General features: G+C 39.3%; 2 protein-coding genes across 4 annotated transcripts in view; one reads left to right on the top strand and one right to left on the bottom strand.

The window, feature by feature from the left end:
- LOC143747602 (transmembrane 4 L6 family member 1-like) overlaps positions 1–20042 on the bottom strand; it is a 484334-nt gene that overhangs the window by 440494 nt on the left and 23798 nt on the right. The gene's annotated exons all lie outside the window — the stretch shown is intronic.
- Positions 1874–18513, top strand: LOC143747600 (uncharacterized). 3 transcript variants are annotated; one of them, XM_077240418.1, is made up of 16 exons: positions 2989–3382; positions 4730–4825; positions 7284–7937; positions 9000–9094; positions 9284–9325; positions 9575–9926; positions 10032–10178; positions 10464–10580; positions 10661–10750; positions 12498–12641; positions 12937–13064; positions 13227–13271; positions 15864–16200; positions 16277–16360; positions 16648–16750; positions 18483–18513. In XM_077240418.1, exons 1-15 carry the CDS (start codon positions 3259–3261, stop codon positions 16728–16730), a joined length of 2538 nt encoding a protein of 845 aa, XP_077096533.1. In that variant the 5' UTR covers positions 2989–3258; the 3' UTR covers positions 16731–16750; positions 18483–18513. The 3 variants fall into 3 exon arrangements, with proteins under 3 accessions (XP_077096534.1, XP_077096532.1, XP_077096533.1); XM_077240417.1 differs by lacking the exon at positions 18483–18513 and having other exon boundaries at positions 2979–3382; positions 16648–17974; XM_077240419.1 differs by lacking the exons at positions 15864–16200; positions 18483–18513 and having other exon boundaries at positions 1874–3382; positions 16648–17974.

The following is a 20042-nucleotide window of genomic DNA, read 5'->3' as shown; positions in this document are numbered from 1 at the left end:
TTTAATGTCTACAGTCTCAGATCAGCTCCAGCAGTAACAACAACATCAACAACAACAGCAAAGGCAGCAAACTCACTTTGACTTTAGTAAGAATGTACCAGAACAGGTATCACATTAATGTAAAACATCTTGTAAAGTATTAATTGCTGTTTCTGTTTGCTTTGTTTTTATTTTCATTGTATAAATGTAACTCTTGTATTTGTGTAAATCAGTTTATGCCATGAAAATAGCCACAGATGCTGATATGGCATTAAATAAAACTATACTGTACGAAACATGGGCCACGTTGATTTTGTCCTACACAGTTTACTATAACAGCTGTTCTTTTTATTCTGTATAACAGAGAAGAAAAAGCCATCAGGTTGGGTCAAATTAAGATACTTCAGTTTCTAATCCCAGAGTTATTAATAGGTGCACACTGCACATTAATTATTTTTTTAAACTTTTAAACGTTTTAAAATTTGTCTTTTCTGTTCGGTTTCTTTTTCAAAACTGCATCAATGGATTTGCTACTGTATCGATACAGAATCATCCGTATTGATATATTAAAACGCCACTCATTGTCAGAAAGAAAACAATAGATCAATGTCCCTATCGCTGTGTTTGACAGGTGTTTGTGTGAACACTAAGCATCTTTTGCAGCGATTTTTGCGTGAGCATATCAGTGCACACTCCAGACCACTCGGTGAGTTTCACGTCTCTGTAAACTAAAGTTTAATGCGTTTATATGAATGATTGTTCCAGTGCCCCTATGAACTAACACAGAAACCTAAAATTCTCGGGACAGCAGCATGTGTCCAAATTTTAATCTCAACCGTTCGATTTCATCAGAAACGATCTTAAAACAGGGCTTTACTTGTAAAACACCGATCTCTGATCTTTTTCTGATCTCAAACAATTTCTAAATTAGAGGAGTAGTTCAATTTTTAAAAAACTTTTGCTGATAATTTACTCACCCCCATGTCATCCAAGATGTCCATGTCTTTCTTTCTTCAGTCGAAAAGAAATTAAGGTTTTTGATGAAAACATTCCAGGATTTTTCTCCATATAATAGACTTCACTGGGTACCAAACGGTACAAGGTCCAAATGACAGTTTCAGTGCAGCTTCGAATGGCTTTAAACGACACCAGACGATGCATAAGGGTCTTATCTAGCGAAACAATCGGTCACTTCAAAAATAAATAAAAAACGTTTAAGTTTTATAAGCTCAAATGCTCGCCTTGCTCTGTTCTGTGATGCACGTTCGTGACTCTCCTGTTCGAACTCGATCATCAAAATGAACAAATCTTTTTTCGAGTCATTCTGTTCATTCAACGAACGAAATGACTCTAAAAAAGTTTTGTTTATTTTGAACGAGTAACAATAGTCTACTGCTGAGTCACATACAATAGTGATGAGTCGTCATAAACCAAATTATGTCCTCATAAACCATGAGTAAACACACACACACAGGTGTTGTAAAACAATAGTCTACCGCTGAGTCACATTATTGCTCCTTTCTCTTTGTTTCTGTCTTCCAGCTTGTCCATGAGCCTGTCGCTCCAGCCTTAACAGGAAGTGAAGTCACGTCTCCTGAAGAGGTTCGTTAATACTTTTATCAATTAAGTTTCAAACGTCATAAAATTATCTTATTGCTACTAAATGTGATTTAGCAGTACACTATTGTTAAAAACACTCGTGTGTGTTAACAGTACCATGAGTAAAACACACAAGTGTTGTAAAACAATAGTCTACCGCTGAGTCACATACAATAGTCATCAGTCGTCACAAACCAAATCATGTCCTCATAAACCATGAGTAACTCTCCTGACTGCTATTGGTAGCACTTTGTTTTTAATTGGATTCTGTTCATCTCTCTGTGCCTATCCTCAGTCATCAGCCACTGCTACCACCCAGTCGTCATCGTCTTCCATTGGTAACTCAGTGGCATGGTTCCAGCTTGGACCTGCAAGGAGCCAATCCCTCCTGAGTGGTCTGAGCCCGTGGCTCCGCCTCCAGCCTTGGAGTGCTCAGACTCACCTCGACCCGTCGCCCTGGCTCCTGCACTCCTTCATCCCTCGACTGTAGCGTTGACCTTCGGCCGCTCAACCTCGCCTGGGTCAGACCTCGCCACGCCTCTGCTGCGGACTTGCGGGTGGTCCACTGCCCTCCGACCCTCCATCTCTTCGGCTCCGGCTAGCTCCGCCTCCCCCCAGTTGTCACCTCCGCCCTCAGTCACATCGGCTCGTCCTCAGCCCTCAGGATCCTCGCTTCCTTCTCGGGGGTCGTCGCTGCGGCTCCGTCGGTGGGTCGCCAGGGTCATCGGCACTTCATCGCTTCCTCGGCTCTACGTTTGTGAAGGAGTCTCTTCCAGCGGCTGCCTGTTCGTCGATCGTCACCAGGATGAGGCCCCTTAAACCACCTTCATGGCTCCTCCCTCCATTCAATCCGCCGTGGGCTATTGTCCTGGTTGCGCTCTGGGTCAGCAACATCTGACAACATCCATCTGCCTGCATCTGCTATCCTTTACTGTCGCCATTAATCACATCCAAAATATGTTTTTGTTTACGTACTTTATGTACATATAAATACAGATACAGTATTAATATATATTTAAAAATTGCATGTGTATACATTTACATATTTTTATTATTACATTTTATATTATATTTAATGTATAAACAGCATATTCTTCTTAAATGTATACATGCATGTGTTTGTATTTATGTATACATAAATATACGCAGTACACACTCATATATTATGTAAACAAAAACTTTTATTTTGGATGCGATTAATCGTTTGACAGCACTAGAATGTAATATTATTGTTGTTTTTACAATATTTTAAAAAACAAAAAACTCACTGAGTGACAATGTTTGTTTTTTTACCCATTTCAAAAAATGAATTTTTCTTTGAACGTTTTTACTCTCCTACTGATGCTGTTGATTTTTTTAAAGGTTTTGTTAAACACCAAGAAAAAAAAGTTCCATGTGACGTCACAGACTGAGTTCAACAGCGATGATCAGAGTCGAGATTCACTAACGGACAAAGTGTTACAAACGCAGTTTACCGCTTTAAACAACAGGCACGTCTACACAGCTCGTCGAGTTTCTGAATCTGACAGAATACGGTGTCATTCAATATATATTATACAATATTGAGTTACTTTGACGGAATCTTCTGATCATAACAGTAGTTCAGTCACTAACGGACGAGGTTTGCAAACGCAGTTCACCGCTATAAACAACAGTCAGAGACCGTGTCAATCCGACATCATGTCTGTAAAGTTCCCGCTGGATCTGGAGAGCTTGTTCGAGGACTCTCGGCCGCAGAGTTGCGCTGCTGTGTTCGCTGGGAGAAGCCTGAACACAACTGAGGCTTGGGAGGACCACACAACAGGTACTGAGTTATACACATCAGAACTGACACACACATCGACATAAATGGCAGGACTTGTATGTGGCACAGCATTATTGTTGCCACCCGTCCCGGTTTTTCCCAGGATTGTCCTTCTTTTTAACACGGCAGAGAGGGAGAGACCTTGCGCACGTGTGCGTGTGTGCTGTGCTGTGTGTGCTTGTGTGTGCTTTTGTGTGTGCCTCATGAAGCGCATGTAAGACAGCATTGCCTAAAGCACAGAGGACATATTTTTTTATTGTGCTGTAGCTTGCATGTTTAGGACTGCTGACTCCTGAAGTGTGTGATATTCTTCATACTCTGTGTTGGTCAGTTCACAGCAGTGACAGAAATCATTTTTACCAATAAGTTTCAGTTGATTTTTACCTTTTATGGGCAGTTTTACCTTTATACATTTATTTTAAGCATGCATCACCTTTTGTATGAATTTCATACATTTATTAAATTATAATAATAAGACACAATAGGGCTTTTAGCAATAAAATTGTATCAACAAAATCTTTGCAATGGAGAGGAAACAGAATCTGCAGCTGAAGTGGCATTTAAATGCATTTACACAGACTGTTTAATGACAAATGAAGAACCTGCAGTTATGCATAAATAATATTTTGATGTTTTAAACATAAAACGTTTAATATTGATATTTGAAATTATTTAAAACATGAAAAGGTACTTTAAATGTAAGATTAAACCCGCCAGTAGGAGGCGGTTAATGAGTGAGTCATTGAGATTCAACTGATTCGTTGAAAAAGCTGATTCATTCAGTGAGGAGTGTTTCTTAGAGACGCTAATACAGTGCTGTGGCTTCGTTTTCCACTGTTTTAGTTGGCGAAATAGAGCTAAAACAGGCAATATGGTGTCTTAAATGTACTAAACTTAATATTAACTTCTTGTTTATTAAACGTGTATAAAATCAAAATCACATTTTGTTATCATGCTTGTATCTGGAGAAAAACTGCACTGTGTGTGATATTATATAGATGAACTGTGTGTGTGAGGGATATACTTCGGTATTAAACAAGCTGGGTAAATTTTGCTTCACTTTGCTCAGAAACTGCCGGCAGGACTTACAGAAAACCGCATCACTGGATGCACTGTGTCCCAACATGCCGAATCTCTCATACCAGCGATATTAGCGATACAACCATATTACTGTGAATGGAAATCGTTGCACATTATATGACCTTGAAAGGTTTAACAAAAAAAGAAATACTAGTCTCAGAGATGGAGAAAGTGTTGGTTTGAGTCTGGAACCAACAAAGGGATATAACTGTAATATAATGAGCTCAACGTGATCATATTCTCTGATGATTTCTCCTGTGTTTTCAGGCTCTTCTCTGATCATCCCTCTGGTTCTGGTTCCTCTGGGTCTGATCTTCGCTGGACTCTTATTACGGTTTCTCTTTAAGAAGTGTCAGTCTCGAGGTAAAACTCCTTAAATACTTTACATGGAGAAACTCTCCATTTATACCGAGTTTAAAACCGATAGATTTCTTTCACCCGTTTTCCCACTTTCTGGCACCACCTTTAGGCTGCAATGTGACATGATACAGATACTTGATGTGTATTTATTTATTATTTCGACAGCTTTGTCATTCCATAGTGGAAAACGTGTTGATTTAAGTGAAGAATATGTCGTTTTGCATACTTGCTGTTATATACGGTTGAAAAAGGACAAACTTGTTGTACATTCAGTTCTACACAAACGCAACTGATGCGCACACGCAAGACTAGATCGTTATTTAAACGGTTAGCATAAATGTACAATTGAAACCTAGAAACCGGTTTGATTTTGTAGTGGCAAACATTTTTAAATCACTGAATAAGAGACAGACATGTGCCAGTTGTCTTTAAAGATTATTTACTCCTTCGCAAGGAAAGGTCAGGGGTCATCCAGTTACTTTATACACATTTTATACTTCTAAAATATTATTACTGACATTATAACAAAATAAATGAGTATGAGAACATGTATAAAACTAAATTAAACATCAATCTCTTAAATATTTTCTAATTTCATGAACATTTTTATTAAACATGGACCTTTGTGTTCATGAAATGTCATTATCTGTTGGAACCGGAGTCGGGCAATAATGCGTACAGAGCCAGAGAATATACGCTGCATGGAGACAGAACAGGTTTAGTTTAGTTTAATTACGGTTACAGCTTATTGTAACCTAGCCCACTTAAAGAGCTCACAGGTACATCATGCCAACTGAGCTAAGACGCAAAATTGAAAGGCAGAGGATTTACGGAGTTGATAAAGATAGACATATATACGTTATATATATATAGAGAGAGATTATTGCTAGTTTTTGGAAGAGTTTGAGTAGATTTTGAGAGTAGTTTAGGAGTAGTGTAGATAGTTTAGGTAGTTTAGGAGTAGTTTAGGTAGTTTAGGAGTAGATTTAGCTAAACTGTTTTGAGGAGAGGCACAGATAAAAAATAAAAATAAAAAACACCTGATATTTGCTGTAAATAGTTGTATGTATAATTTGATTTTGTGTTCATTTTACCTATTGTATGGTATATTTGCACTATTGAGGAACCCCTCTTACTCAAGGAATGAAATCCCTGTAATGTAGATATCTGTGTAATTGTACATGAATTGTTTTGTAGAGTTTCTAAGCAAAAAAGAAAAGAAAAAACGCCTATTGCCACACCTGCTTTTTGCTGCATATAGTTTAATTTTATCTCAATTTTAAATTTTTTATGTTGTATTTGCACTATTTGCGAACCCTCATACTCTGGGAATACAAGGCCTTAAATATAGCTCTCTGAATAATTGTGTGCACAACATTTTTTAAAAAGTGGCTGAGCTAAAAAAAAAGAAAAAAAGCCTATGGCTACACACGCTTTTTTTTGTAAATCATATTTTTTTTGTATATAGCTTGATTATATCTGAATTGTACCTGTATATGTTGACATTTACAACTTGTGTTTACATTTTAAACCTTTTAAAATGCTTCATTGAGCATGTTTGTGTTTTTTGTAGTAGAAAAGCTATACTTTTTCTATTCGGATTTTGTGTTTTTTGTGTGATTTTGGGTCCAGTATGTTGATAGAGTACATCAAAGTGAAAAACTAATTGTCTGATCATATAGGTGATGTTGTGCTGAAAAAAATTATACCAAACATTGGTATGGTAAACATTTTTTTATGTTGCAAAATTTAAAAAAAATAAAAGTACTCAAAAACGGCCAAAATAGCCCAAGACTCCGAAGGGTTAACCTGTTCCACTCTGATCGCCCGTGGGCGGGCAAAAGAGCTACGTCATTATATTTAAACTCACATCTTCCATGTCTTACTATTTGTTGCTCTGTTTTGACTTCTATGTACTCTTATTCATTCAACATAATACCTTATCTCAATTAAATGTAGGAATGAATGTATATGTGACACAAAAAGGTAAAAAATATGCTTGGCTGGTGGATTTTTTCATCTACCAGTCCCAGGTGAGCCAAAACTTTAATTTTGTTAAATATATGTGACACCCTGACACCAAACCACTGCATCCACTAAAGTAAACGGCATACGTGCGCCCACTGCCTCTCGAGTGCAGCCGCTGGGAAAAACCTGAACAGAACACACACAAACATCTCATTCTCACCAACACCATGCTATGGCATTACTTCCCAACCAATGTCTCGTCAAAAAGAGGGACTCTTTCAACATGTGCTGAGCACACTTAAAACACTATTTCCAGCGAGTTATTGCACCATGCTGTCACTAAACTTGAAAAAATGATGTTAAGTTAGGCTACCAAATGTTTTGACAATCACAATAGCTTACACTTATAGTTTGTGAGTCTCTAGTTATTACCACTCTGATTCATGTCCGTTTCAGCCTGATGTTTCTGATGTTAGTTTGAACTTTTCCTTAGGCAACATGCAGAAAGTAAACATCATGCATGCAACGTTACCCGAGGGAATGGATATCAGCAGCAGCGACGTATTCGTGGACGCATACGAGTATTTGCCTGAGGGAATGGATAGCAGCAGTGCTCCTCAACCATCGACCAGCGCTGCTGTGTTATTGCAGGAGCGTCCTCAAACTCCCGGACAGGAGCCGACTCCAGCCACAGATGCGCTCGAGACCGAGCCAATGGTGGACTACGCTCAACCATCGACCAGCGCTGCTGTGTTATTGCAGGAGCGTCCTCAAACTCCCGGACAGGAGCCGACTCCAGCCACAGATGCGCTCGAGACCGAGCCAATGGTGGACTACGCTCAACCATCGACCAGCGCTGCTGTGTTATTGCAGGAGCGTCCTCAAACTCCCGGACAGGAGCCGACTCCAGCCACAGATGCGCTCGAGACCGAGCCAATGGTGGACTACGCTCAACCATCGACCAGCGCTGCTGTGTTATTGCAGGAGCGTCCTCAAACTCCCGGACAGGAGCCGACTCCAGCCACAGATGCGCTCGAGACCAAGCCAATGGTGGACTACGCTCAACCATCGACCAGCGCTGCTGTGTTATCTGAGAGAAACCCCAGCAGAAGCCCAACAGATAGACCTGTGAAGATTAACCCAACAGGTAACTGTCTTGAGGACATTAATACAAATCAAAACTCACATGTAGTGGACGACCGATATATATATCGCCAACGGCGATATTTGGCATTTTTAAAACATCGGCCGATTCGTTTTTCTGATTGGCCGATGAGTTAGAAATGGGACTTTTATTTTGACGGGCGGCACTGAGAACACAAGCGCGTGAGAAGAAAACGGCAGCGCCTGATCACACACTCACATTCTCCGTCTTCATTAGTTAACGATCTCTGTCAGTCATATCTTATACTTTTAAACAGAACTGGTAAACAAAGAAAGTAAATGGTGTGTGAAAAAGTAAAGAGTTTGCTTTCGTATTATTTGTAACAGAAAAGGCAAACAATCAGGCTAAAATACTTTCTCAACTGCCGTCAACATTCAGCAAATCCACATCTACATCATTTAAACAAATCTCTGAATATCAAATAAACATTTAATTTCACAAGTCAGTGATATATGCAATTTGGAATCCAGCTGTGATATCTTGTGAAGTGTGCATTTGTAGCCGATATAAACGTGTTCCTGCGAGTGACGGTCGGGCCGTGTGAAGCGAGTGAGTGCGAACTGAAGATCAGCTTCACGGGAGACATGATCGAAAAACTTTGAATCCTTCATTGTAAAATATGCTGTGCTATATCCAGTTGCCCACTGTGTCATATTCATATAGTTTTCACTGTGTGCTGTATGTAAAATTAGCATTACCTTTATTTGAAGAAATATGATTATCAGTGCGCACGAAATTACCAGATTACTGAGTGTCCTGTTACAGTGTTTACTTCCTTTTTATTCACATATTCACATATTTTTAAACAATTACTTTATTTGAGAAAAATACTGTAATAGGATTGCAGATTCAAGAAGTTGCCATCTCGAGTATAAGGAACATGAACTTAAATGCAAAACCTTAATGCTAATTATTCACATGTGTCAATTTCAGCCTGTTTACTGATTTTATTAGTGATCTTCACACCGGTTGGTTCCTCGCCTGTTCTGCACAGGTGTGTTTAGTCACATGCAGTTCAGTCTCATGCTGTTGTGTGTTTTTCAGGATCCTTTGACTCTTTTTATGAACTGGGAAAGAAACTGGCATCAAGATCCCATGGCATCGTCCATGAAGGAATTCGCAAATCAGATGACAAACAAGTATGTTGCTCTTCCTCGATACACCAAACTTTCTGCCTCTTGTTTCCTTCTGTCTTTTGAGTCCTGACATAAACATCAGTGTTTACAGTTTTGATCAAAACATGTTTTAAAAAAGATTGTAGATTGTCATCTAAACAACTAAAATGTATCAGTTCACTTACGCTTGCAAATATTTTCTTTATTTCTTAGGTGATCATCAAATTTGTTAAGAAGCGCCGGTTTGATTTCCACGTAAGTTGACACGATTTTATTCTTCATGAAAATTACTATTAAGAATTATTTATTAAATTATTATTCGGTAATTGATAAGTCTGCATGTAGACAGCATAGGATAAAACTGAAATAGACAATCAAAGCCTTGAAGCATCAGTTGTATTGTACATGTACAGTTGGTTGTTTTCTTCTTGAATGTCACTCACTCTTTAGTGAGGAGGTTTGAGGTTAGAAGTCAACGAACCTTTCGTCAATCTCTTCTTTTAGATTGGCCATTCCGAACCTTTGTGTCGAGAGGCAGCTATAATGCGGATAATGAGACACAGCAACCATGTCGTGAAGTTATACGACTGGTTTGACATGGAAGATCACAACATCTTAGTTATGGAGCATCCAGGTACCAGCATGACCTTGTGTGATTTCATCAAAGAAAACGAAGGTCGTCTGACTGAAGCGGTAGCGAAAGACATCATGCAGAAACTCATCGCTGCGTTTCGGCTCTGCAGTGAACGGGGTGTTTATTATAAAGACATGAGCCTGAGTAAAGTACTCATCGACCCTGACACCATGCAGATCAAGTTAACCGGCTTTTACAGAGCACTGACCATCTTCGAAACACGTGAGTTTGCTTTTCCAGCACAAATCACTGATTTATTATGCACAGGATATGGAAATAAGGGCGTTTTAAAGTTTTTTTTTAACACTGAAAACGTATTGCTTACAGAAACAGCTAAATCGAAATCAGCATTAGTGAGGAGATTTCACGCTTTATTTGCAACCAATGAAGGCTTATACAGAGTGCTGAAGGGGATGGTCGAAGCAAACTCTTTGAAACTCTGGTTTGGTTGGAAAAATACACGCTTGTCCAAAGGTGAGACCAAAAACAAGAACGAAATGGAAATAGCATTGCTTGAAAACATGTCAAGCTCTTACACAAGTGACAGTAAAGTTACCTTGATGACAAATAAGCAAAGTGTAAAACACAGCGGACTGACAGTGAAGTTTAGCAATGAATAAATGTTCATGGGCATCCAGAGAATGCCATAGTAACAGCAACAAATGCAGTGTATTTGATATTAACATTACCGTACTTACACAAACGACATATCTCAAAATCAAACAGGACTAATCAGCTCTCTTCTGAAAACGTTTACAGAATGCCAGGATCTACTTCGGAAACTTCGTGACAGAGAGTCAGAGATCACCTTACAGAACATTTTAGATCATGACTGGTTTAAAAAAACACCAGGCACTGATGCACTCGAGTCAGACGGTGAGTCTCGAGTTATTACCACTCTGATTCGTGTCCGCTTCGGCCTGATGTTTCTGATGCTGGTTTTAATTTTTCCTTAGGCAACATGCAGTTTGAGGGAATGGATAGCAGCAGTGCTCAACCATCGAGCAGAAGCCCAACAGATGTGCCTGCGCAGAACGACCCGACAGGTAACTGAGGACATTAATACAAATCAAAACTCACATGTACAGTAGGTAGTCAACCAGAATGCCTATTAGCGCTGCGGTAGCTCCCCGCGGCAAAGTCACCGCAGCAAAACTAAACCATTAACTATTACCACTCTGATTCAGCAGAACAGGCAAAGGAAAGATTCCTTTCAGATAAATCTCTCGATGTGTCCAAATAGGTTTTTCATTGAAAAAAATGGAAGGGTTTAATCCAGTTGTTTCAACTGGTTTTGTAGGGTTTTAGAGTGTGTGAGCAGTGTGTATGATTGTCAGCATTCTGGCCTTATCTAAACATGAACTGTTGACTAAACGCGTTTATGCCAACTAAGCGAGTGCGAGTATTATCAGCTGAAGCCTGTGTTACTAGCCTGAAACATTTAATATCGAGAGAGTGAGAGTGACAAAATAAGCTAAAAGAGATCCAGGAGCGCGTCTGCGAGAGAGAGAGAGGCACAGAAAAACGCCCGTTCTTAATTTATGTTGCTTTGTAGGCTACTGTTTTCATTTTGTACCGTTTTAATTGTAGCTTACATAACAAAGCTGCAATTTCTTTGTCAATACAAATTTAAAATGTCACAAATCTTTTGTTATGGCCGGAAAGCACTGGCAATCGTCTCAATTTCGTGAATGATTCACAAAACAATAATTCAGCCTGGTCTTGATTTTCTGGTGCGATGGGCTGATAATCTTCAACAGACCTTCGGGTTTAGTCGTCTGTGCAGCACAACAGAGGCGCTGCTGGAATCTAGCACACTGATGTTGTAATGTGCCATTATTAATTAAACAAAACGCTTGATTCTAATAATCTTTAATGTTTATGTTGAAATGTTTTAATTATTTATTAAAGAAAAGTATGCTAATAATAACAACCTACTGTAAGCCTTATTTAATTCTTAATTAATCCTAAAACACAAATTCTGCCGACTAACATCAGTTAGCAAGTCCTGACAATGTTTTAATTTTACAATTATTTATTTTAAGTTATTTCACTGTTATGTCAGTTATTAAATCTACTAACAAATTAAAATAACACGAAGTAAAAGACAAGTAGGCTATTATAGTATACTCAAGTGTTTAACTTGAATTTATCTGCGTCCTCAGCCCTCAATGAGCCGCGGCAGATTACGCCATAGAGAGAATAAACTTACACTTTTCAAAGTCTGTGATTACAGCACCAATTAGTGGTAAAGGGCAGCAAATACACATCCCAATTTGCCACCGCGGGGAAACGGCGGCGGCAAAACTATTTTCTGGTTGAGTACCAACTGTATGCAGAAATAACAGCGGGACACATGGGGGTGTGCGATATCACAGTATTTGCTCGTGGACGAGTCTCCACGATCTGCTTCTGAAGAAATGTCGTAGTATCGCGTTACTGCGCTCATTCTATCAGTGGCAGTTCTGTTACATTCACGTCACATGTTAAGGCAGAGGTAGAGTTACACTCACGGGACACTGCCATTCACTAAAGTTCATTATTTGCATGTGATTGAAAGCCTTGCCGGCTAAACATCTCATTCACATACACCCGACGCTCACAGGCACTAAAAGCCTGTCAAACAGCGCCTGGATACTGGACTAAGTTATCTTTCTAACATGACCCTCAGTGCTAAACCTGCTAATTATTCACATGAACATCTGGACAGTTTTACATTAATCATTCAGCTGTAATCTGTGCTAATAAAAGTTTCTAATCAATATTCTTTGCTTTCCGAAAAACACACTGAAGGGAGGGAAGGCCGTCCTCGTTTGGCTGCTGTAAAGCGCGGCTTCCAGTCCTTTATAGGGAAAGTGTGTCCTTGTGTGCCTGAGCCTTCGCAGGAGCGGCCACAAACTCCCGGACAGGAGCCGAGGCCAGCCGAGCCCACAGACCGTGAGTCTCCAGTCATCATGCAGTGCTGTAGTCTAGAGTAAACTGAGATTCCTGCACACCTAGTTCTAGAGACAATCCAATATAGCAACAAGCCGCTGCTGCTACGCTTACATTCATGAGAACATATATGCTACTTTTACTTACAGTAGAGGTATCACGTACCACTGGATTCATGTCCATTTCAATCTGTTGTTCTGGTTTTGTTTGTAATCTCCACTCATACTGGCTCCTGATCTGCACTGGTGTGTTCAGTCTCATGCTGTATGTTAACACGTTGTTGCTGTGTGTTTTTCAGTGACCTTAAGATTTCCTCGTCAACCGACACTGCAACATAAATACTTTCGGTGTCTTTATAAAGTGGGAAAGAACGTGGGATATGATGATCGTGTCCATGAAGGAATTAGAAGATCGGACGGCCAGAAAGTATGTTGCTCTTTCTCCAAAAACAAAAGTTTTGTCTCTTGTTTCCTTCTGTGAACTTTGAGTCTTGCCATAAACATCAGTTTTGACAGTTTTGTTCAAAAAGTGTTTAAAAAAATGTAGACTGTAGATGATCATGTGCAAAAAATTGTCTTTATTTTTTAGGTTGCCATCAAATTTGTTGAGAGGTGCAGACTTTGGGAAACATCGGTAAGTTGACAAGACTTTATTCTTCATGAAATTCTCCAGTAAGAATTGGTTTGTTAAATTCGATAAGATAGATAGTATGATATATAACCAGTGTTGGGCAAGTTACTTTTAAAAAGTAATTAGTTACAGTTACTAGTTACTTCTTCCAAAAAGTAACTAAATTAGTTACTCAGTTACACATTATAAAAGTAACTAGTTACTTCAGAAAGTGACTATTGCATTTCTTTCAAGTCAATTTTTAAATGCTCAAATGTGACCCCACCTCCACCCCTCTTTAACAGAACTTAAAATACATGTGCATGTTCAATTATTTATGATAAATCTGAATATTATAATGAAATGGACACTTGGTACAATACATTATTAACAGAGACAGTTTAGAAAAATCTAAGACTAATTCTAAGACTTTATTCTTCATGAAATTCTCTAGTAAGAATTGGTTTGTTAAATTCGGTAATATAGATAGTATGATATATAACTGAATTACACAACCAAAGCCTAGAAGCATCGGTTATAGAGTTTTTTTTCATTAGCTGGGTTTCCATCCAAACGTGAAGCAAATCTTTTTCGAATGAGCATCATTATGTGAGCAAATGTTTGACTATTCCTTTTAACTCTAATGAAAATAGTATCAAAGTCAGTTAGAATAATCAAATGTAACAATTTATTATGTCAGGTAAATGTATCATGCCAATTACATAATCAATCCAAAGATAATCGATACCAAACATCAAATGCTCTGGAATAAAGAGAAGAGATGCAAACCCAACATCAGGGCTGGACTGGGACAGAAAATCTGCCCTGGCATTTTTGCCCAGACTGGCCCACTACATATGATCATAAACACCACCCATCTTTGCACGCCCTTGAATATGTTCAACTCCTATTCATTAAAACCACTAATGGCATGTAATGAGTGAGTAGGAACGAGTGAGAGTTAACAGGTGAAATAAGTAAGAAATTGTAATTTATTAATACAATTGAACTATACTCCGCAGTGATGCATCAAAAAACAAGCTATAAGCTGCACTGGCATAGCAATACCAGTGTTTCCCACAGGATCTTTGGTAAAACTGTGGTGGGTGGACCTCTGTCACTCTAGGGGGGTTTGGGGGCATGCCCCCCTAAGAAAATTGTGTGCATTTTAATGTTAAATTCATCAATCTGGTGCACTTTGAGAGTTAAAAATTAAAAGCTCCAACCCATTTTTAGTGTGCAAATTAAACACAGAAAAAAAACCTCTTTTAGTATAAAACTATTACACTACTACATAATAATAGTTATAATTAATCTCAAGACGGTAGCCTAATAGCCATATATTGTAAAACAAATGCACTGAAAAATAAAGAAAACTTTCATTATTAGTTTTGTACTAATTTATAAACTTGAAAGAGATAAGCACATGATCTTTTATTTTGACGGAAACTGCATCAAGCTTTTATTTTGGCGGAAAACATGGATACAAACGCGACTCATTAAACTTCTAGTAAATTGCTGTAATCGTCAACAATACTTTGACACATTTTACAGCGTCTGCTTGAAGGGCCTATATCTATTTTTCACGCTATTTCTCTGCACATTCCTTGCGTTTCTTCTCCATCTCTCAGACTATAGATACACAGTACACTTGACACTGCACGCTCACTCAAAGCACAAAGGGGGAGGTGTTTCAAGATGTGATTGGGCCAGCCCAGTGTCAATCAAGAAAACAACCAATGGGCCGCGGATCTACGTGTTTCATGGGCCGGTCTGTCATTGGAAAAAAATATGATTTTTTTTTTTTGACCAATGCATTACATCGGCACTAACCCAGCGCCGTCAATTAAACAAAACAAAACGAATGGGCTGCCGATGTACGAGTTTTATGGGCCGTAAAAAAAAAATAAAAAAATTATGAGATGTATCGGCCCAAAAAGCACGTCGGCCCACCGGGCATTTGCCCGGTATGACAGATTACCAGTCCAGCCCTGCCCAACATTTTAAAAAATACATGAGTCTGAGAGTCTCGGACACTCTCAGCCTCACGGCCTGATCTGAAGTACAGAAAGGCCCAGAATCCCTCGCTGCGGCCCATTAAATAGCCAGAACCTCTTTCACATGGAAACAATGGTAATTTGCATTCAGAGTTGACACCTTTTGGGGGTTGGATCATCTTCCTTTGTGTGCCAGTTATCTCTAAACTCTTAAAAACCATATTACCTTTTGTTTTATTTATTTGGAAATGAGACATTTGTACCAGTCACACTGAGACATTGATTCGAATGATACTGTGATGTGCTTACAATGGTTTTATTTTGAATAGTTCAATATAAATCAAATTAATTTGGCAAATGCGTTTCCATCTCCCAATATTCGCATTATTCCTTTTTCGCACAAGTCAAAAACCACCTCAAGTGAGTGTGTGAACTTTTTAGCGACGTAAGGGATTTTTTTCTCATTTGCCGTTTCCATCACGTTTCTGATGCGAGACTTTAAAATGTGCGTAAAAACAGGGTGATGGAAACATGGCTAATGCTTTCATCTTTCATTTCCCTCACTCTTTAATTAGGAGATTTGAATTTAGCCAATGTTTTATCAATCTCTTTTCTTTAGCCTAAGTTTGTCGAAGAGGGCACTTCATTGCTGAAAATGCAAAAGCGTCCAACTTGCGACCATTCCGTACGTCTATATGAGCGTTTCATCTTGGAAGACCAAACCGCCCTGGTAATGGAACATCTTCCTGCCTATGTGACCTTGAGGGAGTTCATCAGAGGAAACGGAGGGAGCCTGACTGACGAGACAGCGAACCGCATCATGAGCCAAATCCATGTTGCAATCCGTCACTGGACGGATAATGATCTTTCTTACCCATTACTCAAGAGATTGATACTGATCAACCCAAAAACCCTGCATATAAAATATGCACACCTTGCCGAAAAAGAATTCAGTAGTGAGTTGGCTTTTTGAACACAGATCACTGATGACTGGTGATGTTTTACTAAACACTGGAAATCTATTGCTTGCAGGAATTGAAGAAACGGATGAGGATTTGCGCTGTGAATACATCGCTCTATTCTTCATGGAAAAACACAACAAAGACCCATTATTAGGTAAGATCGATAACAAGAACAAAGTGGAACTAACATTGCTTGGAAAACATATAAAGTTCTGAAACATAAAGTGACAGTAAAATGATAAGTGTCAAACCTTGATGACAAATGAGCAAAGTGTAAAACACAGGTGACTGATAATGATTGTTAGCAGTGATTAAATGTTCATGTCATAGTAACAGCAACACATGCTTTGTATGTCATGGTAACATTCACCTTACGTGTACACGCCTACTACAGAAAGGCAAAATGTGATTAATCCGCCCTCTTCACTTACTCTTCCACAGAACATGTGCCTGATGCAAAATACTACTTGACTGCAGAGAACTTGGTAGATCATCCCTTGTTTGCAGATTTGGACATAGAATGAAGAAGAGAGAAGCCAAATAAGTAACAAAAAGATTATTTTTTGTTTGTTTAATCAATTCTGGCCTTTAAATCAAAAAGATATTATTTGAGACAGACTCAGACCTGCCAACCTGTTCGCATTTTGACCTCAAAGTACGCTGGTACGATTTGTCACTCTAAACTACGCAAAAGCCTGTTGCACGAGCTGTCCTCAAATCAAGCAACAGCAGAAGAAGAAGAAGAGTTTGGCCGATCACAGCGCTGGCTCATTCCCCAAATAGCAAGCCAGGATGATTGACAAATGCGTAAGGCTTATGATAGAAAAGAGACAGCGACACAGAATCCCGCTCGATCCCCCTTCTATACGCTTTGTCATTCATAGTCACTCGGAACAATATAATCTAAATAAACTTGAAATCGCTATGGCTTTATGAAAGTGCTCTGACTTGTGGATGACTGACAACTGCGAGTCTGGAGAAACAAGCATTTATTTATTCATTCTCAGTGTTGAGAAATGTAGCATGAAGAATGTGTAATGTTCTTGTGTTAAAAATATCTAAAGTACCAAATTATGTTAAATATTCTTTCAGTATGAAAACTAGCGTGTTAATTACTTATGGATTTAAAAGTACCGTTGTCTCAGTGCTGCGCAAGCTCTCTCACTTTTGGTAACAGTATGAATGAGGACGTAAGAATGCAGATTTGTCATTTTAACTGAAATTAGGACTGGTGTTGCTTAAGACATTGTCGGTCAGTGTTTCTTTAAAAATAAAACAAACAATAACACTGATAAGATGATAATAATACTACTACGAATTCTGCTACTAATAAGAATATAAACCGCACTAAGGATTGATGAACTGCCGGGTTCGTGAATATTAATCACTGCATTTGCTGAAACTAATTTGCTGAAATCAAAACGATGAGATTGCCATTTGCGCATTAGTTTCTTGCTCATAAAGGCTGAATAATTGAAATGAACTACATTATTTTTACAGGACAGTACAAATAATATCGTTCACATGTAGCACGTCAATGGACTACTTGCACAACTTCTTCCGCGTTCTAGTTAGTGCATATCGGGAGTTTCCGGTTACAGCTTTCAGCACACCTCCACACATTCAGATTATTATCACTGTTTAATGGCTGCCAATTGATTAAAACAGTGAATACTCTGTGTTCTCTGTGAATACTCTGATCTCTGTGTTAATTATCTTGAGCCTGCTGTGCATCCTGAATAATAAATAGCTAAAATATATTTATCCACTAAGCTGTGGCTGTCCTATATGTTCGTCTTCTCATGAAGTTTTTTTCTCTTTCTGACATGTCATACCTGTTGGGTTTACATTTTTAAATGAAATTGAGTATTAAAATAATTGCTTGTGTGCGCTGGTGTTTAATCCAGTCTTTTAAAATGGGCAGACCGAGGTGCCTGTAACCATGTTAAATAGGCTAGGCTATTTAATCAATAACACACACAGCGTAGAGGAGAATGACAGTCAACTACTTGGAATGTTATAGCATTTTGGGCATAAACATGTAAATAGTGAAAAGATTGATATTGAAAAATGACACAGAATGGTTAAAATATTTAATCCCAATAAGCAAATGTTGGTGATTCGCACTAATGTTATTCCTCTGTTCTCACACACTTCAGCGTCGCGGTCGCTAGTTTAGACGACCACAGTACATTGAAAGTAAACATAACCAGAAATGAGTGAGGCGTACTATATCATTCAAATATTATAAAGTTATTGTTGTAATTCGTGTCCAGGTGCAGGTCCAGCATCTGATCTGAATAAGGCCGGGATCAGAACATTATATTATGCAGTGCATCTGGTTGGAAGTCGGAGTCATCACGCCGGTATGTAGACGAGATTGTTGAGGATCAGTGCCGATGACTGTCGTGTCGATGAGGCCTTCACAGGGCTGATGAAGGATGCGTCATGGATGGGTCCAGGTGCAGGTCCACCATCTGATCTGGATACGGCCGGGATCCGGCTGACTTCAGTAACAGGGAAGGAACTGGTTGACACTTCAGGACTGCGTTGTCGTAGTGTCCAGGCGAAGGTCCTTCATCAGATCTGGATCCGGCAGACTGCGGCAAACCTCGGATAAACAGAGAGACTAGTATTAGTGTAGACGCCATCCTTATGATGTAACGAGTAGATCAGGATTTATGGGGAGTGTCCCCGGTTCCGGCTGATCTAAACTATGCAGCCTAACATTGAATTATAGACACACACACACTCACTCAATCTCACACACACACACACACACACACACACACACACACACACACACACACACACACACACTCAATCACACACACACACACACACACACACTCAATCACACACACACTCAATCACACACACTCACACACACACTCAATCACACACACACTCTCTCACACACACACACACACACACACTCAATCACACACACACTCTCTCACACACACACACACACACACTCAATCACACACACACACTCACTCACTCAATCTCACACACACACTCACTCAATATCTCTCTCTCACACACACACACACACTCCCTCACTCTCTCTGACACTCGCTACCTCGCTGCTATGCTGAGTTGGTTGGCGTCTGTAGCTTCGTATATCTTCCCGTTTTGAATCATTATTTACTACCATTCCCTTTTGTTTATACTGCTAAAATATCTTACTCAACATCACATATTAACTTGACATCGCTAGCTTTAATCTAAATCGTTACTAGTACAACGCGCTAGTAATTCGCTAGCCTGTTGGCGTGCCATCAGTGCGATCTTTATTTGTTTATTTATTTCTTTATTTAGCTTGCGCCTTTCACAAATCCATCAAAGCTGTGGTAAGTAGTGATCAGTCAACAAACACGGTAAGTCATGTCTTCTTCTCCTCTTATTGTGACTTGCAAATTATGTAACATGTATAGCATGGCCTTCTCTTTCAGCACAGGGTTTACATGTGATAAATGCAGGGAGATAGTCAGGCCGACGGAGGAGATTTCAGAACTAGAGACACGCATCCAAACTTTAATTGAGGTTAATTGTAAGAGTGCAAGGGCTTTAGATACTGCTTTGGATGTGACTAGCTTATAGAACACTGTACATTGTTCGGTTCTGGCTGAAGTAGAGCCCGTGCAGCAGGGCAATTGGGTGACTGTGAGGCGCTGTAGTCGCGGGACAAAACACCGCTCTTCGTTCCGGTTACAACATCAAACAGGTTCTCCCCACTCAGTGAAACACCCACTGAGAATCCTGTTGAATGTGCCTTAGTTATTGGAGATTCTATCACACGGAACGTGAAAATAGAGACACCAGCCACCATA

The sequence above is a fragment of the Siphateles boraxobius genome, unplaced genomic scaffold (assembly GCF_051911475.1).
Source record: "Siphateles boraxobius isolate OS27281-9 unplaced genomic scaffold, OSU_SipBor_1 23, whole genome shotgun sequence".
Classification (NCBI taxonomy): Eukaryota; Metazoa; Chordata; class Actinopteri; order Cypriniformes; family Leuciscidae; genus Siphateles; species Siphateles boraxobius.
The sequence above is the reverse complement of the archived record's forward strand: the minus strand, read 5'-3'. Positions and strand labels throughout refer to the sequence as shown.